Source organism: Medicago sativa, chromosome 2, assembly GCF_051527215.1.
Source record: "Medicago sativa cultivar Bolivia chromosome 2, Bolivia_mono, whole genome shotgun sequence".
NCBI classification, from domain to species: domain Eukaryota; kingdom Viridiplantae; phylum Streptophyta; class Magnoliopsida; order Fabales; family Fabaceae; genus Medicago; species Medicago sativa.
Window position 1 is genome coordinate 47,929,429 of NC_140750.1, and position 27,133 is coordinate 47,956,561.

At 33.6% G+C, this 27,133-nt stretch overlaps 1 protein-coding gene and 2 pseudogenes across 1 annotated transcript; 1 reads left to right on the plus strand and 2 right to left on the minus strand.

Annotated features, from left to right (window-relative positions):
* Positions 1-1,583: 1,583 nt before the first annotated feature.
* On the minus strand, positions 1,584-4,957 carry LOC146947025 (transcription factor bHLH18-like). The gene is made up of 4 exons (XM_085744764.1): positions 4,832-4,957; positions 2,717-3,283; positions 2,195-2,563; positions 1,584-1,980 (listed from the first exon to the last, which is right to left on the minus strand). The coding sequence occupies exons 1-4, from the start codon at positions 4,892-4,894 to the stop codon at positions 1,900-1,902; spliced, it is 1,080 nt and encodes a 359-aa protein (XP_085600890.1). The 5' UTR covers positions 4,895-4,957; the 3' UTR covers positions 1,584-1,899.
* Positions 4,958-8,950: 3,993 nt separating this feature from the next.
* On the minus strand, positions 8,951-10,375 carry LOC146947026 (uncharacterized; annotated as a pseudogene).
* An 8,494-nt stretch (positions 10,376-18,869) lies between these two features.
* LOC146947027 (uncharacterized) lies at positions 18,870-20,697 on the plus strand (annotated as a pseudogene).
* The last annotated feature ends 6,436 nt before the right edge of the window (positions 20,698-27,133 follow it).

Consider the following 27,133-nt stretch of genomic DNA (forward strand, 5'->3'; position numbering starts at 1 on the left):
ACCAGACATAATTTCCAAAGACCTTCTCACAGAAGGAGCCATTGGGTCCATGGCATAACGCACATTATATCTAAGGTGAACAATCAATTGAGCCATGACACAAATCCAACACGAACAAGGTACACATAGTTGCTCCTTAAAGGACTATGATTGTCTTTCATGAACATATGTCTAAGTAAAGGTACAATGACTAAATCCTTAAACCTGCATTATAAATACCATCTCACAGACATCGGTCCGGTACATCAATTTCACCACATACACATATCGTTCCATGACACTTACTAACTTGAGTGTTGGAGCACATCCAGGTACACCACCTCTATTTTCCAAAGGCCACATGTGATCGATAAGAAGGATGTTGCTGACAAAAGTGTCCCTCTCAAAGACCATTCAGTGACAACTCCATTGGGGATCGAACCTCGAAACAAATCTTTCCATTTCTTTTCAAAGAGATCCCATCTTTAACACACAGCTCCGTTCAACCGTTGTTTGCAGTAAACCTCTATGGTAGAATGATTCGAGGGATGACACCACCGCTTCCTCCTCTCCCCCTTCAAATTAGTTGGGGCCATAATAGTAAGTCTAACAATTCTGACCCAACAATAAAATCATTAAAAGCTTCCATTTCCTCCCTTCGAATGTTTTCACTGGATCCTCTTCTCTCAGAATCATCCCTGATTGCATTAAAATCCCAACACACATAATCTTTCTTCATTCTTTGCTGCAATTTTCTGCGTTAAGTCTGAACATAAAGCCTGTTCTTCCATCACAAGGAGCATACACATTCACTACATTGACTAATTTTTTGTCTCGCCCCACTCTCCTTCCAACCATAAAACGTGATCCGAAATAGATTTTCTTTGCATTGAAAAGATATTGCTATCCCATATTGTCAATAACATTCCATTCCTTTTTAGTGTTCTTAATTGTTTTTATTTCCAACAAAACTAACAATGAAAAACCATCTTTATCGGAATATCATGGGTACGTACAAAAGGATCATAGCACCTAATGTTAAAACTTCCAGCTGTATTTCAATAATTCATACTTTTTTTTTCGTAGTAATATTCATACTTTATTTTAATGAGTACGTTCCATAATTTCATTTGCATAAACATACGTTAAATGATAATGTCAAGTAGGCTTCGTAAAAAAAAAAAAAAGAATGAAAAAAGGCTATTAATAGATGGATCAATCATTTGGATCAGAAACCTTGATATTTTCCCTCTACCAAGCAATATGTTGGGCACCAATAATTGCACACTAATATTGTCTATACATCGTTCCTTAAAAAAAAAAAAAAAGTTGTCTATACATTGTCCTCGCAATAAAGATGTTCACTCACATGGGGTTCAAATGATTTCCTAAACTACCTTAGTAGTTGTCTCAGAATTAATTAATACTTAAAGAGATTTTATGCTGTAATAAAATTGATTAAAATTTTATTGTCACTTTTTTTTTCTTCTTTTGATCAAGCTAAGAAAAGCAATATAAAACTCGAAGATGCCTGAACCGCATACAAACAAACAATCCAAACAAACAATCACTACTAGTATTTGGAATTTTATTGTCACTTATGATTGAGAGGACCACTTTTAATATTTATCACTTCTCAATTATTGAATACAAATGAATATGCGAGAAACATTTTTTTTTTCCATTTCATTTTTTAAAATAATAAACTAAAAATAATCACCCTAAACATAATTTATCCCTGCATCGCACGGGTAGATACACTAATTACCAAAAAAAGAAAATAAGATTATTGTTATTTGTCCATATACATAGTATTATTTTAATTAAGAATTAAAAAAGAAATAGAGGTTTGCATCTTCTTATAGGAACAAAGATATCATTTATCGAAAATGAGGTACATCAGCAACCATGTTCACGTTATTATGATGACATAAACTTCAATGCTTCCTTGCGTATGTTCTTCACAAGCTCCTTTATGCTCAAGTTATAGCCTTCACCCAACTATAAAATAATTAAAATTAATATTAAATACAATGATAAATAATAAAAACACCAAAATTCAAAGACAACAAAATGAATATATCAAGCAAATATATTGGAAAAAACCTGGAATAAAATACTTTAATTTTGATGATACCAAAAGTTAAAAAGTGGTGAAAAAAGTATTTTGTTGCAATTTTAAAGATAGGTAGGGTTGTAGAGAGACAATCACTACCTGAGCAATGATAGTAATATCAAGGATGGAATCTCCAAAGGGTAAAACACTACTATTGACAACACATAGTTGAAATCTTTGAATCTCGACCATAATTTTAACTAGAAGTCCCCTGTGATCCTTACATTGGATCCGAATCAACATATATTTCCCCAACACTTTTGCTTCCACTTGAAATATTGAACCAACAACACTTTCATTGCGCTCATCAAATGATGAGGAATCATCATCACTGCAGAGGTCTGGTTTGGTCAGAACCACATGTGACTCTGTTTTTATTCTCTTGTTTTGTTCTTCTAAAACTTCCAAACGCTTTTTAAGCTCTTTCATGTATTTGATAGTGTCCACTAATACAGAAAACTTGTCCATCTAACATAATTTTACACAAACCATCAGTGAGCAGTGTAATATGAAGAAAAAAAAATAGGAAAAAAAAATAAGTTCATTTAATTATTAATTTTAAAGATCAATTAAAAGAGCTAGTTAATAGCTATGAGGGTAAATAAAAATTACTTATTGTACCTTTTTAAGGTTGGGAACAAGAGCTGCAAGAGCAATGAAGCTTTGGGTGAGTTTCTCTCTTCGCTTTCTCTCTGCCATGATATGATCCTCACCATTATTAGCACGAGACCTTTTGCTTTTTAAGGTTTTTGTTGAATGATTCTTATTTTCCAATTCAGTTGGAGACACTGAAACTGTTTCATTTTGTTTTGAGTTTAAGGTAGGGTCAAATCCAGAAAATTGTTGGGAACTAGTAGTAGGTGAATTTGGAGGGCTGTCAAAAGATGGGATTTGAACTTGAAAAGATGAAGAAAGTTTTTGTGTAAAGGTTTCATTGATTTTGTCACTATGATCAATAGTTTTCATCTCCATAATTGTCTTATCAATATCGAAGTCAAAACAATCCAACTTTGTTTCATCACTAAATGTGTTGCTGAGAGTTGTGCAAGTGGACCCCGAAGTTAAACATTGTTGTTTATTTTGTTCTTGGAAGACATTAGCTATGTCATGTGAAAGAAAATCTTCCACACCAGTATCAAGGAAATTCAGGTTGCATTCCTCAGCAAATAAATTCTGTTCCTCCATTTCCTGGGAAAAAAGGAAATTTTAATTAAAGAATTAATTTATAATCAACCATTTATTTGAGAATTTGGAGAATAGGAAGGGTGAATCATACCTTTTGAAAATAAGTAACTACAAGAAATGATGTTACCTTATTTTTATAAAGAATGATAATTCTGCATGTACTATTTACAATTTTATTTTATTTTATTAGATTTAATCGATTAACTACGACAATTAAGAGCAAGTTTGATTGGTTTTTTTCTAGATTGAGAAATGCAACTTAGGACATAAGAGTTATGGTTTATAGAATTCAATGCAACATACAAATTATATTATGGGTTTTTCTATGGTATACAAATTTTGAAAATAGTGTTTTTTATAAGAAAAATTCACTTTTTAGATTCATTCAATAACTGATATATTTAGTCTATATTAAAAACTAAATACATCAATTATTTAAGAAACATTGCTAGGGTCACACTTTCTAATCGACTCCTCTAACACACATCAATAATAATCAGCCACATAATCAATTTTTTTTTTAGCCACCATCAATCTGTCTCATCTTGAAGCTCTGGTGTCCATCAATGGCTTGGTCACGAGTGATCTATACCGTTTTAGAGATAGGGATTCCATTTCGTATGACATATTAACCTGAGTTCCATCATTAATTTTCCCTGGTTCCATTTTTTGCAGTTTTTTTTTGTATTTATTTAATTTAAAATTGGCATTCTCTTTTGCATAATTTTTTTTCCGTTCATATACTGAAGCATAACATCATCTACAATGACATTGTCTTTTGTTTTGTAATTGAAAACCATGAATAAACATCCATTTGGTGATTGTGTACAAAAGATATTTAACTTAATTTGTCCATGACAATATATTTGGGGAAAAAACAACTTAGATCTAAAAGTCTATTTATTTTTTATCATAAAATAAATAGTTAGACTTTTTTAAAATGGATCCGGTAACAGGTCAACAAATTAAAAAGATTGATGACATGTTAGTTATACTTGGAGTGTCTTAGAGAGTATGACCTTCACATTTTTTATTATTTAATAAACCTAAAAATGAATTGTTTACCGTAAAAAGTACAGAAGAAAACATTCACATATTAGATTCTATTAAAATTATATCTTTAAATCAATATTTGAATCATTACCTGTCGATATTCTTAGTAATTGTAGAAATATTGTACATGAGAACCTAAATCATGAGGACTTGCTGAATTTCTATATTTAGTGAGATGGTCGACTTAGGGGTATTATGTATTAGGAGAGGCGTAATTAATTATGCCAAAAATGTCATATTACAAACAAAAATATATTTCCCTGTCATTATGGAATCAATTGATACATCATTAGGAAATAAAGGTAGTTTTGTATCTATGAATTTGTTATAAACATAGTACAAAATGGTTTATTATTAAATGTCTTATGACACTCAAAAATAAATATTAAATATTTTGCAGGCAATTTCAAGTGTTAATTAAGGAGTTAATTTATAATCAACCATTTGTGAATTAGAAAAATAAATAGAAAGTGTGAATTTGCAGTCTCATTTTCTTACCAAATCAGATAACCAGCTGCTGCTTGATGATACGTTCATAGCTGTGCTGTTGATTTCCTCCATAGTCTCAACAGTAACACTTGTATACTGAATTTAAAACAAGGAAGAGCAATGCTACTATGAGCTGAGTTAGAGTTCCAAATGTTGGATTTTTTATAGGCCTAGATTTTAAGCACGTGTAGTAAATCAGGTATGTATCATTTATTGGCAACATGCTACTCTTAATGTATTTATTTTGAGAAGTGCTAGCAACACTCTTTTGAACATTCTCTCTAGCACTCACTCTTTTATTGGATGAAATCAATGTATGTCCCACCACTTTTATGTGGGTTGCATTTTCGAAGTGCAGGTCCTACATTGATTTCACCCAATAAAAGAGTAAATACTAGAGAGTGCTCAAAAGAGAGTGTTGCTAGCATTCCTCATTTATTTTTGAAAGGTGTGTGCTCTATCATTTACTTGCAAGTGGCAACATGCTATTTTTAGTGAACACTAATGTGCCATGTCATTTAGTAGTTGAATGTGAGAAAAACATGGGGTTGAATTTTATTGATTTTTTTCCGAACACTTTTTAACGGAAGATATACATGTTGAAGGTAAAAGACAAAAGACAAATGTATTACAAAATGAGGTATAATTAATTGGGGTTTTCTAACCCGTGCAATTTTGCACAGGATAAGGAGTGATTAATGCACCACTTTATGATTGTCTCTAAATCTTATTAATTACTGGTTTTTCTTGAAAATTGGTTTTTTTATCTTCTTCTCTCCTCTCTTAACTATTGCAGTTCTTGTACATGCCACCAAATACAGAGAGTCAAAAGTTACGTTCAACAAACACACAAAAACCAAACATTTTATTCTTTTCTCACATCACTTTCTCCTTCAAATTTGAAAAAGTTTATCAAGGATATTGGAAGTGAAAAAGGACCACAAATTTGTACTCATATAGTTTTTCTTTTTCACGACACATATGTTGATCGACAAGGTTCTAGTTCATAGTATTATTCACTTAAGTTTTTTTTTTGTTCACAACATGATAGTCTACTATGTTCATGACAGACGAAAGAAATATAAAAGGATGCGTTCATGTTGTTACAATTAATTGTGTTTCACCATAGTATATGTTTTCTCAGTGCAGTTTGCTTTTCTGGTGTTCAGTATGTTTTAGTGGTCTTGAAAGGATATTTTTTTTGCAGGTACATTGGTTAGTGCAGTTTGAGGGATCTTAATTTTTTATGTTGTTAAAAAATAAATCTCTTGAAGATCATATTGGTAGCTATTCTGTGTGATAAACGAAAACCCCAACAAATAAATTCAGCCCAATAAAAAAAAATGTCCAAAAGAATAAACACAGAAAGAAAAATTGGCAGCATAAGAAAGTGAAGTGAAATTTTCTATAATGAGAGAGAGTAAGAAGAGGGAGAACGAAACAGAAGCGAGGATGATGCAGGAGAGAGAAAAAAAAAACAGTTTTTAAGAAAAGGATACTCCCTCTGTTCCTTTTTAATTGTCACATTTTGACTTTTTACACAAACCAAGGCAACAAATACTCTTACTACTTTTGATACAACAATTTATCTTTTTCCTATAATAACCTTAATCATTTAATACTTCATTTCATACATTTCTCTCTCTGCAATAAATATATAGGGGTAATATAGGTAAAGCCACATTTAATGATACTTTGAACTTTGAAAACGACAGTTAATTAGGAACAAAAATTTTATGCAAAAGTGACAATTATAAAGGAACGGAGGGAGTAATTAATTGCCTAATTAATAAGATTTGGAGAAATACATAAAATGGTGCATTAATCACTCCTTATCATGTGTAATCTTGCGCACAGGTTAGAAAAACCCTAATTAATTTGAGACAAATCTGTTTTGTTAAAATGAAATATAATTTGGAAGAGATGATGTTTTTTTTTAGGGGTGTGCTATATCATTTAAGGTCTTGCCGCTAAAAGTGCCTTGAAGATATTCTTTAAAAAACCCACAAAAATAAAAAAAAATTTTAAAATAAAAATCAAACACACGTAAAAGTCATGGTCACAAAATTTTCTATATAAAAGTTACTACTTTTGAATGCTTCGACAATGTGACACTAGTTAATATTTTCTTATCATTTACGAGCAAGTTGCAAGTGTGCTATATCAATATACTACTATGTCATTAAATAAGGAAAAGAGCATGTGTGCTATATCAATTATTACACAATTGATTGGTAAACAGCCCTTGTTCACATATACCCAACCCATCAACAACCTTTCATATTCAACACAGTAAATAAAAAATAAAATTTTATTTATATTATAAAAACTATTTTATTGGACTAAATCACCATCCTTCATTAACATACTTTGGCTTAAGAAGGCTGGTTAACACCCCTTATGATTTTTTATTTATTTATTGTCTTTTTAAGTAATGAATACAAATACAAACGTTTAAGTACTCAAGTAACAAACTTGTAATCCACAAAGATAAACACTCATATACAAACAATTTTTTTTTATATACATAGATATGAGGATGGACATTATAATACTTTGTCCAAAGGATGCCATTGTCATCCCAATTGATTATGATAGAAAATTTGAGGGACACGCTCATGATAAAATATGGCAAGATCTTGTATGTGTCTCTAATTCATATGGTACCCATTGCAGTTGCCATCACTATTTATGGTGTTTGGGGACCGTACCCAGCAACAACAGTAGAGGAATTGAATGACTTACGATTGGAATTTAATTCAGTTGACAGACAGACCGTTGGCTTCTGAAGTAAATACACCGGAGAAGTCTCATTCTACCATGTTTAAAGGAGCAATGATCGAGGACACATTTCTTACCCCCTCCGGTCACTAATATAAGCAAAAGTTTGATTTTTAGATACATTCATTAAATGATGTATGTAGTCTTTATTATAGACTACATACGTCATTTAATGAATGAATCTAAAAATCAAATTTTTGCTTATATTAGTGACCGGAGGGTGTTCTATTTTTCAACTATACCATCCTTTATTAATTCATTTTCTCTGTCTCAAAATAAATGACATTGTTTAACTATCTTTACCCTTTTTCAATATCAAAATGTTATAATTTTTGCTAATACATACTCCCTCTGGCCACATTTATGAACAACTTTTGTCCTTTCAGATTCATTAAATAATTGATGTATCTGAATTATAATATTGTCTTGATACATAAGTTATTTAATAAATCTGAAAAAGAAAAAGTTGCTTATAAATGTGATCGGAGAGAGTAATTAAATATATCAAATGTTAAAGATGTGCGTTGGCATGTGTGTAACAGTCAACAATTTCACTTATTTTGGAACGGAAGTAGTAACAATCATGGAAATATGAAAAACCATTCTTGAATGAGTTTATATATAAACGACAATTTAGTAATAGTTACATTTTTTTAGACAAATTTATTCCTCTGACATCCTAGTACAAAAAACCCTTTTTAAGTCGGTTAAAAAGGGCTTTTTAAGTCGGGCGCGTGACCGACCTAATAGCTCCCGTCATAAGAAGTTTTTGCTTTGTAAGTCGGATTTAGCAACCGTCTTAAGGTATCATTTTTAAGTCGGTTAAAAAGGACTTTTTAAGTCAAGTACGTGTCCGCCCCAATAGCTCCCGTCATAAGAAGTTTTTGCTTTGTAAGTCGGATTTAGCAACCGTCTTAAGTCATCGCTTTTTAATCGATTATTTGGGAACCGACTTACAAAGTTCTGTTTTTTTTTTCATATAGCATTCATGCAGAATATGCTCCATTTTTTTCCTGCAACCATTTTTTTTGTCCACTGCATACATGCATTTTTTTGACAAAATACATGCAAAATATCTGATGTTGCTAACTTGGAGTAATAGAAAGATATATTGAAGAGAAAACCATAACCAAATTCCACATGTACTAATTAAATAAAACCATAGAACTATAATGTCATATGTAAATAGTCACTGTACTGGCAGACTAAAGTACATGTTAGGACCAAAATGCAAATAGTACAAAAAACTAAAAACAGGGCTAACACTAAGCTAAAACCCCAACTGCTAAAAAAAACCGGTGTCACACTAAATCTAACTCCCCACCTGCTCCAAAAATCATTCTCAAACTAAGATGACTCCACATTTGCTTCAATAAGTTCCAGAATCAAATTTGCTTTGATAAGTTCTTGAACATTTTTAACTTCATCCTTTTGGAATCGAGTTGAATCCACAAATATCTGAATAAATAAATGATGACATAATATTAGTTTATCATACAAACATGTAAAAATCAAATTAATTAATTTATAATAGTTGTTAAAAAAATCTTATACGTACTGGCATCCATGAATCCACAACACCACCGGATACAATACTCAACATATGTAGCATGACAAAGTATCCGCTCTCGTAAACAACTGATTGTCTTCGACTATGAAATTGAATATGATCAAATGTGATCGTTTAGTCGGTAAATACTATTAAAAAATGATAGATGAAGCAGTAGCATGTGTAAACAACTTATAATGGGATAAAACCATAATACTTTATTATGCTTTCTCACCGGTTGTAGCTTATTATAACCTTCCAAAGCTCTACAATAATTAATACTTAATCGATACTATTTATATCATTATCACATTTCATGTACAATAAATAAGTTGAATACTTACGAATCAACAATGGCTGATATTTTATTATCTGCCGGCTTCTTTCCTAATGAACATAGAAATGTCACCTCACGCTTCTTGGGATTTATTATGAGCAATGCCAGTGATGACTACAAGGGCGATAAACAATTAAATTATTATTTGTAAAATTAAAATCTTTATATTACAAGTGATTAGATATAAAGAGAGAAAAAAAAATTACTTGTTAAAGTAAGGAGCTAGGCACAAATCCTTTTTATTATGGTCCATCGTGTTTCGAATGTAGGTTTGAACACTAACTTGGTCATTTTGACTAAGAGTGTAATATGGATCAAGGAATCCGTACATGCCACTTTTGCCCAATTCAACACAACGACGGTGTACATACCTAAGATAGTTAAACAAAATTACATTATAAATAAAATTAAGTAATTGAATGACCATTAAATTTACAAACAAAATATACTTACGTCAGCCACACTTGCAAAATAGACAAGTGTAATTCTTTTTTACCCGAACACAAGTCCATGAAATCGTCCCTTGGTAGCTCAATATCAATCCCACTATGTTCAGCCTTAAACTTCAAAACTTGTTCCATATACACTGCCTTCACTATCAATTTTTGACAAATAGGTTCCGACTTTTTTGGTGGAACATCAACTTTCGTAGGTATATCAACATCTTAAACCATTATAATAAAACACTACACAAGTTTAAATAGCATCAAGTGTAAATAGTGATAGACATAAATATAATAAATACCTTATTAGCATTAACTCGCAAAAGTCTTTTCGGCCATTTAATGAAAGTGTTGACTGCCTTAGCAATTGTTGTAACCTCATCAGTGGGCACAAGTACTTGAGCCTGTGCATCTATCACCTTGGTAACAGCCACTCTAACCATATCATTAGTTCCTAGGTTTGACACATTAGCATGTGCCACCACATTACTGCTTCCATCAATATACAATTCACACTCTTTTGGGATATCCATATCCTCTTCATCATCCGGTGTCTGTGCAACAATATATCAACTGCCCTTTGTGCTAACATGTTGAGTGGTATTAGGAGAATAAATTGGGAAACTTTGATTTTGTTGAGAGCTAAGAGACTGCAGCACGTCCTGTGTAATCTTCTTAGTCAAAGGTAACCACTTGTCTGCACTACAATGACATCAACCGTCACCATTATATTATAGTAATATTGGAAATGAACTTAAGTTAGTAAACAATTTTAGTTGATTTAGATCCAACTTTAGATACAGCTTTAAATATCTTCTTATTTAAAGTCTCTTGAGCATGAACCTAATATTTTGCTAACAGAACTCTAAATCTCTAAGGGAAAGGAGAGCAATGTGTCTTAAACAAATACAACAATCACCATTGGCTACAGAAATTTCAAGCAAGCAACGAGATTCCAGTGTCAAACAAACAACATGTCAACTCAACAATGAAGTATCAGACATAACAGAACTAGAAAATCACAAAGCAATACTTGTTTCTTCATATTAAGCGAAAAGGAAAAATAACTTATTAACCATGGAATTTATTCACTCTGCTCTATAATTTGCGTTTGACACAACCACTCTCTATACACTAAGCCAACATAAACTTGTAACTATTGTTCAAAAACCAACTATTTGAAAAAGAGTAAGTGAACATTATGGTTATCTAAATTTTATAGGCAGGTAGGCTACAATCTGTAAAGAACATGATAAAATAGCTGCAAAGAGCCAATTTATAACACACACTATAGGTAGGTAGGCTGCAATCTGAGCATTAAATCATACATATACTGATATACATGCTCAGCAGGTCAAATTTTGAGTTTCTTTTTTTATTCGGACATTGGCAGAAATGGACATCGAGTCCACACCTATTGATACAAAAGGCTTTCAAACACTTACTCAACTGGTACACCTTCAACCATTGATTCCACACCTATTTATATATATGATAAATATAAGAGAACTGCTAGCGACAATTGCTTTGACACTCGCTAACAAACACTCTCTCATATACTAAAGCCACGTCACACTACTTTCAATTAAAAAACTAGGCAACCGGCTCTCCACAAACCAGCTATTTTCACCGTCCTTCAATATCATTCTCACTAAAAAAGAAGTATTTCATTTAATCATTGAAACCACCGACGAGCAGAACCCTTATTCCTCATCCTCACACTCTGTCACAACCACAAACGCAAACTTGTTGTGTGTTTTCGTTCTACCCATAGATAGATCAAAAATAAATATTCATCCAAAAATAATATCCCCATAGATCTGACTGTCACAAAGGAAAGTGAAAGAATTAGTTTCACAAATTAATTCTTTACTGTAATGCGATTCAAGATCTTATGTACTTGTTTGAGAAGAAGCACAAAAAGAGGACGATTTTTCTGAGTTTTTACGCATAGAACCACTGATATATTTTTTTTAGAGCAGATTTTTTTTGGCTGAGAAGGGTGAGACCCAAACAGGCGTGTTTTTTGAAACTCTGATGACAAGAAAAAAGTTTTTTTGCCAAAAAAAATTGAAAAAAAACGATAAAATAAGAGTTAAAATATCCCCAATAGGCTGAGCCGGTTAACCAGTATAAAATTTTAAAGAATGCCTGACGTGGGTTGATAGATGAGCGAGTGTTTGATGGCGTGTGACAAAGCGACTGTAGCTAGCAGCGCTGTAAATATAAATAATGAAAAATGTTGGAAAGACAAGGTGCTGTAACAAAATATGTTGCCTAAATTGTACTCCCTCCGTCTCACAATAATAGTCGTTTAAGGTTTGTGCGCGGTAATTAAGGAAATGATTAATTGTGTTGATTTCAATGGTAAAATCAATATTATTTACTAATATACCCTTATTAATTGTAGTTAGTAGAGTAGTTAAGTTAGATGAAATTCAATAAATAAGGGTATGGTAGTGGAAAAAAGTAATAAATGATGCATTGGTATTCTAAAGTGACTATTATTTTGAGACAGAAAAAAAATGTTAAAGGGACAATTATTGTGAGACGGAGGGAGTATCGTAGTATATTACAAAAGTAGTAGTCAGAGAGGAAAAAAAACTGAAGTAAAAGGCTTTCAAGATTCCTGGTTCCTATAGAAAAAGATTCCTGGTTCCTATAGAAAAAGAAGAAACAAAGCATAGGCATGTGCATTAAGAGTTTTTCTGTTTCAACAAAAATGTCATTCTTTGATATAATATTACTATACTCAATATAAGACAAATAGTTTAATAATAATAATAATAATATATTAACTAAATGTTTTGACTATAGGATAGTATTACATTTCCTAGGTTATTACATAAGTGTCACAACGTTATGATTGACACATATGTCATGTTATTTCAAATGTCATAACTACTCCAATTTTATTTTTTATGAGAGCTAGCTACTCTATAGTTGTAAGTTGAAACTAAGATTACAAACTTTATGATTAGAATGACATTTTAATATATACTTCGGCTATCTTTTCAAACTTTAATAGCCTGAAAAATAGTAACAGATTGAGATAAAAAGGCTCAGCACTAACAACCCTTAATATATAATTTTTGTAACCTTCGGCTGATCCCTATTATGAGAGCCAAATTCATCAGAATTGATTGAATTGGCTGAAGGAATGACTAAATTGATTGATGATTTTCAAATTCATAAACTAATTTACCTTCATATACTTGGCGGACTAGACCATCTAATAGTTTCGATAGCTAAAATAATGATTCACTCATTTGTTAAGTGCAGGTATAAGACTATGAATGTCTCTTACACCTAACAGACCCCCCAAATCAATAGCCCATTGGATGAGTGTAGATAATATAGAATGTGCTACATAAACTCGATTGCTATGTCATATAAGTGCAACTCAGTCGATAAAAGGCTACGAGGACATTTGATATGTTAAGGCGCGGATTCGAACCAGCAATGTGTAAACCTCACCACTAGGTTCTTAAACAAAACAAAACAAAAAACAATTTAACTGCCATATAGAACAGAGTGGCAGTTAGCGTAAACTAGTGAGGACTCTTGCTCGTACATACATTAATACCATAGCAACCAAAAAAACTGAGTGAATACACATTGGGTGAACCCTATGAATCAATATTAGTAGTAAATTTTATAACTTTCCTTGTTCAAATAAAACACATACATCCATGGTTATTATCTAGAAAAGTGTTTTCACTTTTCTTAATCCCAAACTTAATAGAAATCAAAACCATCAAACCCTAGAATTATCAATTTCGTCAAATCAATTCAAAGGCATGACAATTTCAAGTAAACCCTGATACCCAAATGATAGAACAAATTCTGAAAGAATAAAAAGAATAAAAATACCTTTGTGAGGGAGAGAGGGAGCGAGTAACAGGAGCGGAGGTTCGATGACAGCAGCGATTGGCGGACCTACGATATTTGTGAGGGAGAGTGACAACAGCGAGTGACAGCAGTGGAGGTTCCGGCGATGAGGGAGGAATCGAGATTCAGTAAACCGCTGAGGGAGTGAGAAAGTTCCATCGATATTCAGATGGAGAAAGAAAAGTATCGTTCAAAGAAAAGGCTTGAGAAAGTTCAGAGAGAAAGTGAGAAAGGCTTTTATGTAACTACCAATTTAATTAAAAAATTTAAATTTTTTTTGAAAGATTTTAATTAAAAATTTTAATTAATTTAATTAAACTAATTTTAATTAATTAATTAATAAATGAGGGAGAGTTTTTATTTTGACAAAAAAAAAGGGAAAATTCTTAGGTCGGGTGGTCAAACAACCGACTTAAGTAAATGACTTCTTAAGTCAGTTGGTCAACCTAACGACTTAAGGAATTAATAACAAATATTTTCTTTTCATCATTTTATCACCCTTAAGTCGGATAACCTTATAAACGACTTAAGAAAGTTTGAAAAAATTGCAAAACTGCCACCGCGTCACTTCTTAAGACGGGTGGCAAAGCGAACCGACTTAAGCACGAATCTAAAAAGTATTTTTTGTACTAATTTTTATAAAATTCTCCTATATTAAGGACCGATGGTGTATTAAAATTCATTTCAGCTACCCCTTTTCACGATGGGGAAATCAACAACAACACACAGTGACGGAGCCAGGAATTTTATCGAGCCTGGGCAAAATTTTGACCGTAAATTTACATGTGACATAATATATAAATAGTCATAAATCGAAATAAAAGAGGTTCGTCATTTTGTAGATAAAAGTACAAATTGAAATAAGAGAGATGTAACATAACCTGTCAATAGTGTGCTAAATAAAATTAGGAGGTAAATGCCCTTTCTGAGACCTCTTTGCGGTGAATGTTCGAATAATATCAACATCATCAAGTGACTTGAATATCTCCCGCTCGGTGTAACATATCATCAAGTCATTGAACCACACATCGTTGATCTTGTTGGTAACAATTCTTTCTTACGGGCTTATGAAGTGATTGTAAGTTGTAACTTGATATTATGTCATTTTGTCTAATAAACTATTATGAATAGTGATACAAATTTTGTTACCATAAATTAAATGAGCAATGAAGTATATATAAATTTTGATTTCTGTGAGTATTGAGTATTGGTGTGAGTGAATGGTATAATAATTCATAGTTAGGGAGAATTATTTTAGTTAAGTCACTTCAGGAATTTATTCTAAAAATTTATTATAGTAATCAATTTCTAATTCCAATGATATTGATTATAATATTTTATTATATTGATTAAACTAATTTTAGTGGTAATTTTATGAATTATTCATTTTTAGAATTTATAGTAGAATAGAAAATATAAAAATAAAATAAAATAATGATAAGTTTTAGTGACAGCCACAACCGTAGGTAGAGGTCCATAATGTTTTTAAAATGGTCTCCTTAGAATTACCTACATTTTATCCGTAGGTAAAAGTGGAAAACATGCAATGACAATCATTTGGCAATGATAGACGAATTTAGCTACGGAAATTTACCCCAAAATTTATGGAATATATATTTAGTTGTTGCAAACTATTCATGAGATCTTTAATTGGTCTATTGGTCGGTTTTTGCTAGAACCCAGTGTAGGGGTGCGTGTTCGATTCCCCCTCAAGAACGTTCTTTTAAAAATATAATAGAAATATAAAAATGAGAGGAGTTAGGACTCGAATACAGGACATCCAAAATAAAATTGTACTTCCTAACAAACGAGACAGAGGGAAACTTGTGTATTTGTTACGCCAGATATCATATATATAGAAAAACTGGGGGATGTCATGGTTCCATGGGTCTAAGAGAAGATCCGTCGTTGAGCCCGGACGCATACCCAGGCTCGCCGGGCGGTAAATCCGCCCATGACAACACACCAATGGGGAAAAGTTCAAGTCTCATATTGATAAAAGTTGAGGTGTAATTATAGGTTATAGAAAGATATGAGATAGGGGTTGAAATTTTTTTAATTGATAATATATTTTTCAGATGTAAATGAAACATCGGTAGAAAATAATAAAAGTGTTGAATGTTTGTAACTTAAAAATATCAAAATTAAACGAATGTTCGATTTTCACAACATGATGAATCAAAGTTCAAATTTCAAGAACTTGATTGTGTTATGTGCAATGTGACTTGGCGTCTTAGATTCCATGACGGTTTTGCTAAAGTCATTCCTAGAGTTCAATCTCACCATCATCCTTTAGTGATTCTCTCCGAGGGGGTGCCTTACAATGGAGGAATGCGTCCTATAACACCCTTGAACCCCACAAGCAATAATTAATGTAAATAAACCATTCAATCAAAAGAGTTCAATATGTTACGTCATCATTTTCTAAAATACATGCATAATTCAATTTTTCATAAAACTCGCAGCGGAATAAAAACAAACACAACTCAAAGTGCATGAATCACAACTTCTCAACAAAAAGTCTCAAATCTTAGAAATACACGAATAACAAAGTCTTAACGTAATCTCAAGATAAATAAACATAGAATCCTAACAATCCTAATCAGAGCCTATAGTAGACTTTGAGAAAAAGAAAAACGAGGGATGCGCCATGCAAGCTTCGCATACTCACTCCTCCACGAACCTTCTGAAGCCTGCACGTCTACACCATTTTTAAAAATGGTGAGGCGGTCAACCAAACGACTACTAGGGGGTTAGATAATATTCAGATAAAAAGATATAAGCACAAGAATATCATTCTAGGATTTCAAGTAAATCATGCAATATACATATTCATCATTCCTTGAATACTAACATGATACGAATATCATCTTCAATAAATCATCACCTCATTCTTATATTAACAACATCAACTCAACTATACAAGCATCACCAAGCAAATGTATTCAATTACACAAATTCACATAATTCACTTCACTCACCAAATCACATAATTCACATAATTCACCTAGTCACATAATTCACAAAATATACCAAGTCACATAACCATGTATGACACATTTCACATAAATCATATGCATGTAATGTTCTAGACACTTTCTACATCATGTGGTATCATTTGGATGTCTAAAGTAACTATTACCGATTTATCCACTAACGTAATCCCCATCAATTACGTTCTCCACAAACTAACATAATTCACACCATTTACGTTCTTCACCAAAAGAATCATAACTATGAATGAGTGAACTTTCTGTTAGCCTGTAATTTTGATAGGCTCAATTAATACGGTCAAAAATTTGTTGATTTTTGTCTTTTCAAGAATCAAAGTCTTTTTTCTTCAACATGAGGATTTTGTCAGAGTCTGCAGTTAGCATTTGGAATAGTCTAAAAGCTTTGGAGTTCGACAAGACGTAAGCCAAAAATGTAAGTTCTTCGAAGTTAGTCAGTTACTGTCGAAGCGGGATTAATTTGAATCCAAAAGCAGCGGATTCCTTAGTGAAGACATGGTGGACAAGCGGTTTTTGATGGAAGAAGTTATAATCTTGGCAGTTAGCCTTTTTTGAGTTATTTTACTATGTATAAATAGTAGTTTTCCATAAGGAAAATAGGTCGTAAATCATTTATAGAATTCTAGCACTCGAAGTACCGGCATCTAGAGAAAAGAGTCATACATAATGTATGTAATCTGATTTGTCGAACCACTTTTACATTAATGCAATTTACCTTTTCTTTAAGTTTATGCGTTTTAAACTCTTAAGTATTTTACCTTTAATTGCATTTTTTCTTTACTTTTTTCTATCGAAAGACACCACAAATTCGTCTTGTTCATAAAACAACCTATGAATCTGATGAACATTCACTTATTTTCTGAAAAAACTTTGCACAACATGTCCTAGAATTTCTGGTTTAGTCCTGCTTGTAATAACCAAAACCAGTCCGTCTTGTTTACCAAAAACATCGGTAAACAAATTGGCACGCCCGTTGGAACCCTGTTTGTGCAAATTTTTGGAAGTAACTTCCATAACTTTTAAAATTATTTTCTAAGTGTTCTTCTAAAAACCGTTTTTAGAAATTGTTAACTGTTTTGGTGAACTTTTTTTCTTCTTCTGAAAATACACTTGATTGTGCATGCATTTAAGAAGTAGTAAAGCTTTGAAAGAAATGGCTAGACCAACCAATAGTGGTACTTCTGCGCCATCACAATCATCACAGTCTTCTTCACAGGCACAATCTACACAGGCATCTACCCCCAAGAGGTGTCAAATGGGCAGACAAGACCCAGCCCGGCCCGAGCCTGAGAGGCCCGACTCCATAAATAGGTCGGCCCGGCCCAGCCCAATTATAATTGGGCAGCATATTCTAAAGCCCGGCCCGGCCTGTGTGGGCCATGGCCTAGCCCGACCCGACCCGTTTATTTTTTACTTTTAAAATTTATTCACTTTTTCTTATGTATTTTTTATATATTAGTCACTCACCACTATTTTTTTGCTAAAATATGATTGGATGGACATAAAAGTGCAAAATTTTTTGACATTTACATTGAATATTATTGAAACTCTAGATTATCCATTCAATTAAATCAAATTAATAATTTATAAACTTTAAAATTTTAAAACTTTAAGCTAAATTCATTCATTTTTATTAAGTTTATTTATTTAAATTTTTATTTATTAATAAATTTGAAAATAGTTGATAACTTTTTTCAAAAATATACTAGTTTTTTAACGAAAATCAAAATAAATAGTAATAATGGGATGGCCCGAAGCCCGATGGGCCAGCCCGGCCCCATTTTTTAATGGACCAAATGGGCTTGGGCCAAAAAAGCTCGAGCGTATTTTTGGGCTAGTTTTTTAGGCTCGACCTGGCCCAAAAATGTGGGCTATTGTGCCGGCCCATTAGCCCGACCCATTTTTGGCAGCTCTATCTACCCCTACAATGGGTGCTAGTGTATCAACGACCGTGGGAGCAACCATGGCTATGCCAGTTTCGACGGAAATGGTGGTAACCGCTCCGACAACTGATGTTGCAGTGACACAACCATAAATGGCGACCTTTGTGCCTCCATTTACTACTAGTGTGCCTGTGTCTACCAACGTTCCTGTCTCTCCTCAAGTTAGGCCTAGACTTGATGATACATTTATAACTATGCAGAATCTATTTAGGGAACAACCTTTTGGTATGCCAACTTCCATGATGGCAAGTTTGCATAATAATGCATCTTTGTTTGCAGATCCTGCAAACCCATTTACATTATATAATGCACATAACCCTTCAAGTTCTAGCATTTTTGGTCTTAATGCTCTACCAACCTTAACTACAAAATCTAAGATTTCGTTAAGAGAACAAATGGATGAAAGCAACCATGAAATGGTTAATATGTTAACACAATAAATCGGTACAATGTTTAATCTTTTAATTCAAAGCTCAAACCAAAGTTACCAAGCATTAACCACTCAAATGGGGAGAATAATAGATTTTTTCGCCCTTCACAATCTATTTATCAACAGATTCCTCAAATCCAAAATATCCAACAAATCCAAAATCCTTAACCTTTGCAAGTTGTCGAACCTGTGGTTCAGAGGCAACAACCTGTACCTCAACCCCAGCCTGTTGAACCGTGATTCAAGTACAACCAGAAGTGATTTTGGTAAATAGGAATCATGATGCAGATGAAGTTGTTAAGAATGTCCAACAAAAAAATATAGGGGCACACAACAATATAGCCAATTTGGTTGAAACCATAATGGCTTAAAATGGCTTATATATAGGTTTGCATAGCCAATTTGGTTGAAACCATAATGGCTCAGAATGGCTTAAACATAGGTTTTCATAGGCCAAACATTGTTTCTCCTTTGTCAGAATATGTTTTAGAAACTCAACTTCCTAGGGGTTGGAAAATTCCTAAGTTCACAAAGTTTGCTGGTGATACTAGTGAATCTACTGTCGAACATATTGCACGTTATCTGACTGAGGCAAGAGATATAGCAAATAATGAGAATTTGAGATTGAAGTTTTTCCCGAATTCTCTAATAAAAAATGCCTTTACTTAGTTCACCACACTTGCACCACATTCAATTCAACATTGGACTCAATTAGAAAGGCTATTCCATGAACAATTCTACATGGGCCAATCTAAGATAAGTCTGAAGGAATTGGCGAGTGTTAGGAGAAGAAAAACTGAATCTATTGATGATTACATGAACAGATTTAGATAGCTAAAGGCTAGATGTTTTATTTAAGTGCCTGAGCATGAGTTAGTTGAAATGGTCGCTGGTGGCCTAGATTATTCCGTCAGGAAGAAGTTAGACACTCAACAAATGAGAGATATGGCTCATTAGCCGATAGAGTTCGACATGTCGAAAGATTGAGGGCTGAAAAAGCTAGAACTCATAAATATAAAAGAGAAAAGGTTGCTTACATAGAAACAAATGATAGCAACCAGGAATTCGACATAGCCTTTGAGGATGTTGAAAATTACGAGGTTAATGTTGCTGAACTAAAACTTGGGCCTCCTTATACATGCAAGTTGTTAAGGCCATCAGATGGGAAGAATCATGTCGAAACAAAAAATGAGAAATATATTTCCAAAGCTTATACGTTTGATGTAACCAAATGCGATGAGATTTTTGATCTCTTAGTTGTTGATGGCCAAGTGGTAGTGCCTAATGGTTTAAAAATCCCACCACCAGAGCAACGTAAAAAGAGAGGGTTTTGTAAATATCATAATTTCTTGGGACATAAAAGCTCACATTGTGTACTTTTCAAGGATTTGGTTCAAAAAGCTCTGAATGAAGGAAGACTGAAATTTGGAGACAAAACAAATCCTCAAATGCAAGTGGGTGTTGCAAGATTTCTGTTAAATCTTAGATAATTTCATCTAACAATTGTTAAGAGAATCTTTAGGTATCTGAAAGGGACAACTAATCTTGAAATTCTTTATAATAAATCTCAATATTATAAACTAGTTGGATTCTATGATGCTGATTATGCTTGGGATAGAATTGAAAGAAAATCCACTAGTGGAAACTATCAATTCCTTGGTGAGAACTTGATATCCTAAGTAGGTAAAAGACAAAGCACTATTGCACTATCCACAGCAGAAGCATAATACATCTCAGCTGCAAGTTGTTGCACACAATTGCTCTAGATGAAACATCAGTTAGAGGACTATCAGACTGGTGAAAGCAGTATTCCAGTCTATTGTGATAATACTGCAACTATTTGTCTGTCTAAGAATCGAATTCGTCACTCAAGAGCTAAGAACATTGAGATAAAGAATCATTTTATAAGAGATTATGTTCTGATAGGTGTTCTAGATATGCAATTCATATATATTGATCATCAATGGGCTGATATATTGATTACAAGTCATCTTAAGTTATTATTAGCATGTTTTTCAGTCATTTTCAGTAGGTTTTACAAGCAAAGAAGAGGATTACTAGAACAATTGCCTATGATTTTGGGACTTTTGCAATGTTTTCTATATTTGAGTTTGTAATTCTATTCTTCCTGAACATAACAATTATAGGGTGTTTTTGATGTAATTCACGAAGAAATCATGGAAATCGGCAAAGCAAGAACATCCGAAGATTATTTAAGACCTTGGGAAGATCAAGAATGAAGATTCAAGAGTCCTCAAAAGACCTTATAGAAGGACGGATTCTATTCCCAGGTCCCAAGATAACTTATATGGAAGCAAACAACCAAAAGGACGGAGAAATGAAGAAAAAGGGCCTGGAACATACTCACATGCGCCTAGGGCACGTTTCATACGCATAGGGCACGGTTTGTGCTACACTCACATGCGCTTAGGGCATGGAGGGTGCGCCCTATGCACTGAAAAGTGCGAGCTATAAAACTGCTTTTTCATACTTTTTTGTGGGAAAAAGCACAGTTTTTGGGCCCAACTTCAGGTGGAAGCTCTCCCTATAAATATTGCATTCCTCATTCACAATTTCTCGTTCAAAACTGGAGCAGTTCAAGAGGAAGGCGATTCTAGGAGCTTTTCCAGAGGAGTTTCTCTCTCTTCCTTGTTTTTCTAGGGTATATTTATTTCTTTTTGTAATTTGTTTTTAGTTACCACGAGTAACTAAAACTTTTTAGGCTAGGGCTCTAAGATGAACCTCTATTTATTTTGTTGGATAATTATATAATTTAACGTCGTTTTTTAGTTATTTTCTATTCGTTATTTAGTTTTACTGTAGTGTGTAAGATTTGTCTCCTTTGGAGCGCAACCCTAGTTTAGGCACTTAGCTAGTGACAACCCCTAATATTGATATTTAATCTGTCTAGAAGTAATTAATTAGTAATGAGCGAAAGAAATCAAAAGCGAGTGGACCCTGGTAGTAAGTACTTAGGAGGTCATATAACTAATATTGAGTAAAATTTGCGGAAACCAGGATGTAACTAGTTAGTAATTAAGGAAACATGTGACTTCATGAATTAAATCAGCCCAATAATGGTATCAGAGCAGGTCGGTCCATCCGGCCTAGGTTGTATAATTTTGTTATGTCCCCACAGGCGGCATGTGTGCAAACACTGTCAAAGCCTGATTCTGCTAATAGTTGTTTAGTTGTCGATAATACATAAGAGGATGGTCAGAGGGAGATAGTCGAACGAAATCTGGCACTACATGAGCGGTAAGAATCAGGAGTGTAGTAGGCCTCGTACAGTTCTGGCCGATGAGGGAGAAAGGGAGTTTCAACAAGAGGTTTCAGGTAGGAAAAGAAACAAGTGGGGGAGACACTCCGGTCCTTGGAGATATTTCGCAGGTGGAGCCATTTTAGAAGAAAAGTTGTAGTCTTCGAGGTGAGAAGTTAAATGTTATGGTGACAACCTCAAAGTTAGATTAGTGCTAGATATAGGTTGAAGGAATAAGGGGGCATGATTTGGTATTGAGGCTTAACAAGTTAAGATGGTGATATGAGTTTAGAATGTTCGGTTCGACCTTGTAATCTTGTGGGTGAGTAAGTTATAGCAGAATAATGGATGTGGTTTAGATTAGTTATCGACTGTGATAGAAATCATTTGGCATGACATGTTCAGAGGGATAATCACCAGATGTTAAAGAGAATGATACTTTTGGAGGACATAGGTTAACTAGCATTCCCTTACATAAGAATATAAGTTTTGATCAGTTAAACTATCCTAGTAGGAGTAAAATGTAGGCGACCTTGCGTAGTATTTTATGTTGGAGTAAGCCCTAATAGCCAATCTATATTGATTGGGTTTGGCTTTGTATCATGATATTGATATAAATATATATATTGTGAAAATATAAATTAAAAGGCATTTCTTTATTGATTTTGTTTTGTTTCAAAATAATGAAGTCCCTAAAATAGTTAGTCCGTTTAATGGAACATTAAGTATAACTTAATTGTGAGACCCCGTTAAACATAAGGAAACTATTCTAAAAGTATCCGTAGTCAAGCTTTATTGAGAAGTGGGATATCATTAAAGCATAGAGACTATTATGTGGGTAGACTGATGATCACATCTCACAGATCATGGATAAAGAGTTATCAAGTCTTCACATAGATATAAATATTAGGAGTAATATTTATATTGGATTGACCCGCCGTGAGAATACTACATAGTAAGTTATGCAATTGTCATAAGATATTCTCACAATGATAATAGTGTATATCGCTCTTGGACCCGAAACCACTATGATCCCTAGATGGGGACTCAAGTGCTTTGTTGCCATTCTAACGTTGTCTGTAAAAGGATAACCATAACGTTGGTTGATGGGTACTTGATGAAGCATGCTGAGGGACATGAGTGTCCTAGATGGGATTTGTCCCTCCTCATAAACAGGAGATATATCTTTAGGCCTCTTGATGAAATATGACTGTAAAACTGCATGGCCATGCCGAACTAAGTCAATATAAGATATTGGACTTATTCGTTATTCAGTATATTTCGGAATCAAGAAATATAAACATTGATCTATACAAGGGTGACAATATCTATGCCTTGGGATCAATAGAGATATCGAGACAAAGGAGTAATTGTACACATAAGTATTATCATGGAAAGGTTTCGTCAGATCACTTGACATTCTTGTCACTTGGGTAGCAATGATGTGTTGCTAGATACCGCTCATTGTTTATAATATTAAATATCAGATTTAATATTATTGCCAACGTGACTAGAACCTATAGGGTCACACACAAAGAACGGTCAAAAGAGAAATATATAAGTATGACTTATATAAGGGGTGCGTTTAGTAAATAACGCTAATTAGTTAGCAAAATTACTAAACTCGTTGTTGGGCTTACTGAAGCCCAATAGTGACTTATGACTTGCAGAGCACACTAGAAGTTCTATAAATAGAACTCTGGTGCTGAAGTTTTTGGTTACACGTTTTTGAAGCAAACCCTTCTTCTCGGCACTTCCCATTCATTGGCTAGCACCGAGTTTTGGAGGAGCACTGTTCGTGTGGACTTGCTAGAGGCTTTGCTGCTTGCTGCTTGCTTGGCTGTGATCGAGATTCCAGTTTCCAGTTTCCAACGTTCAGATTCCAAACTTCGAGGTAACAATCGAATCACTGATTCATGTTTGAATTTCGTAATGATCCAAAGAAAGAAAATCGAAATTATTCCGCTGCTTCTACTCCATTCTTCTATTCGATTTTCCTTCATTTTAAGCTTTCATATGGATTATTAGGAGGTAGGTTGAGAACTTGAGTGGCCAGTTCATGAAGAAACCAAGGGATAGGTACGATAAATTCAAGAGAATGTTAGAATGATTTAATATATAACAGGTATTGGATGTAAGTTGAGGATGTCTGTAGCTAGTTGAATTTTTATTGGATTAGGATCTAGATTTCTAAAATTGAACATGAGTGGGAGGAGTAAATAATAGGCATAGCAGGGTAGAATCGGGTGATGAAGTTTTAGCTAGAGCAGTTACCTTCAAGTAAATTTCGAGGGCGAAAATCTTTTAAGTGGAGGAGAGTTGTAACGCCCCACTTTATTTTAAAATTTATTATTATTATATTGAGTGTAGTGAGTAAGTGAATGGATTGATATTATTGTTGTTGCCTTGTTGTTATGTTGTGAGTCGTGGTGAGAAATGATTAGAGTAATAATGTTGAGTGAGAGGTGGCTTAACGAATTAAATGAGGCGAATGGAGAAAACTCAAAACAAAGAAAAAATATAGATAAAAGGTGACAGGTGTGCAAAAAGTAAGATTTAAATAAGTGGGGGAGGGGAAGAGCAAAAGAATAGTAACTAGCACTAGAAGAGTTTAAGAAGAAGGTTGGCCCGAATATATATAGTACATTAGGAAAATAGATTGGTTGGTTTCTTTTTAGCTGAACGTGAAAGGAGAAAAGAGAGAAGCAGAGAAGAAATCAGAACCCTAGTTGCAAACAAGCCAAACCAGAGGTTTCAACCAACGAATTCGAGGTAAGGGGGCGAATCTCTTCATCTTTAGGGTTTAATATTTTGTTGTGGGGCTGAAAAGGGGTTATAGTAGGAGTGTTGTTATGATGGTGATGAGGACGTTGTTAGGGTTAATTAGTTCTTGAGTAATGATTATTGTTATGAGTAAGAGTCCCACCGAAAACTATGATGAATGAATCTAAAAAATTGTTGTTGAAAGGGTGATATTAAGGGAACTTAGTTTTGAGATTAGGGTTAAGAACATGACTCTGAACGAGTGTAAAATTGGATAAGTTAATAGTGAATTAATGCACAAACAGTAGAGTAAACCTAGAGTGTTAGTCAGGGACAATTGGGGTGTGTTGGGATTGAGTTAAGAGGGTTAGAAGTTATTAATAGGAAGAAAATGCATTTTTGGATCGATTTTGGTCTAGTTTCTGTCAGCCAAAATCGGGCCCCGATTTGGGAAATCGGCCACCGACTCTGGCTCAAAATTTTGAGTGTTTTGACTCTGTAAAAATCGGGCCCCGATTTTAAAAATCGGCCCCCGATTTTGTCAGCCCAACTTAACAAATAAAAATTGTATTTCTTAACCATTTTCCGTTTTGAACTGGGTTTTGGTGTAAACATGAAAGTTGTAGGTATGGACGTTAGCTTTCCAATGGTTTAGGTCTCACCTCAAGTGGACATCCAAAACGTGAATTATAATCAAAATACTACACAGGGGTCAGCACAGCCATGTGATCTGTCTAGGTTTAGGAAAACCATTCTTTCCACCATTCTCTGTACCGAATTGGATTTAGGTCTCTTCATGAAAGATGTAGATAAAGGTGTTAGATTTCATTTAACATTGGATGGAATCCATTAGTCCCTCTAGAACTTGAGTTATGATTTAAGCACCGCACCTGGGTCATGATGCGTTGTTAATGAAATTTTAGTACGATCCTTTTAGTGGACTCTTCAACATTTATAAAAGTAGTAGTGATTTTAAGAAATCCATTAGGGTGTAAAGTAAATGTAAATACCCCTAAATTACATATATAGATGAGGGAGTGAGTTCGAGCATAAGTAAAAGTGATTGCCTCAAGATAATAACAAGCTTACTTATGAACCGAAGATAATAGTCTATGAGAAATTAAGAATGTCAAGATGACTTGGAAATAGGAAATGAAAGATAATATGGATGACTCTACGAGGAATATTGTTAGATGGGTAAACACTTAAATTAGGATAGAGAATGGGGTATATTATTAGGATGAAAGTTGTAGTGAAGGAGAGAACGAATGACGAGGGTAGATTCCAAATGTAGTAATGAATAACAAAGGAATGTGATGTGTACATATGCTTGTGTAAGATGTTGTTTAATGATGAGAGGTTACTGTCGTAGGATGAAGATCTATGTTGATATGATAATTGTTGAATGGTGATGATGAATGATGTAATAAATGATGTTTGTGAATGACGAGTAATGCTGATGACGCATCTTGTTTAAGGTGACGAGTAAATGATGAAGTGGGTTATGTTGCTAGTAGGACTAAAAACATTGGGTAAGGTCGGTGGTGATAATAACAGTGAGAAAAGATATCCAGTTAACTAAGGTTTATAAGACGATAATTTAATAGAGCAAATAGTGTGGATACATGGTAAGTCTAAAAACACACTATTTAGTAAAAAGGGGTATAAGACGATGATAAAATGGGATATGAAGTAGGTGCTCGTCTGAGTAACTGATGAGGTTATACATAATCTCCTTAAACCAATAATGAGTTTAGGAATACCGTTAAGTGAAAGAGTAAAAGAGCGAAGGTATTTAAAGAACTTAAGATGAATGTTGGATAGTAACGTATACGGTGTAAAAATTAATAGAGAATATAGAAGTCTAATTTAGATGATTGTAAACGATGAAAGGGTCGTTAAGC

Excerpts from the sequence above, each read along its gene's own strand:
- LOC146947025 (XM_085744764.1), bottom strand. The coding sequence starts at position 4,894 with ATGGAGGAAATCAACAGCACAGCTATGAACGTATCATCAAGCAGCAGC. Across the intron at positions 2,564-2,716 it reads TTGTTCCCAACCTTAAAAAG|ATGGACAAGTTTTCTGTATT; the intron begins GTACAATAAGTA and ends AAATTATGTTAG. Across the intron at positions 1,981-2,194 it reads ATATTACTATCATTGCTCAG|TTGGGTGAAGGCTATAACTT; the intron begins GTAGTGATTGTC and ends ATTATTTTATAG.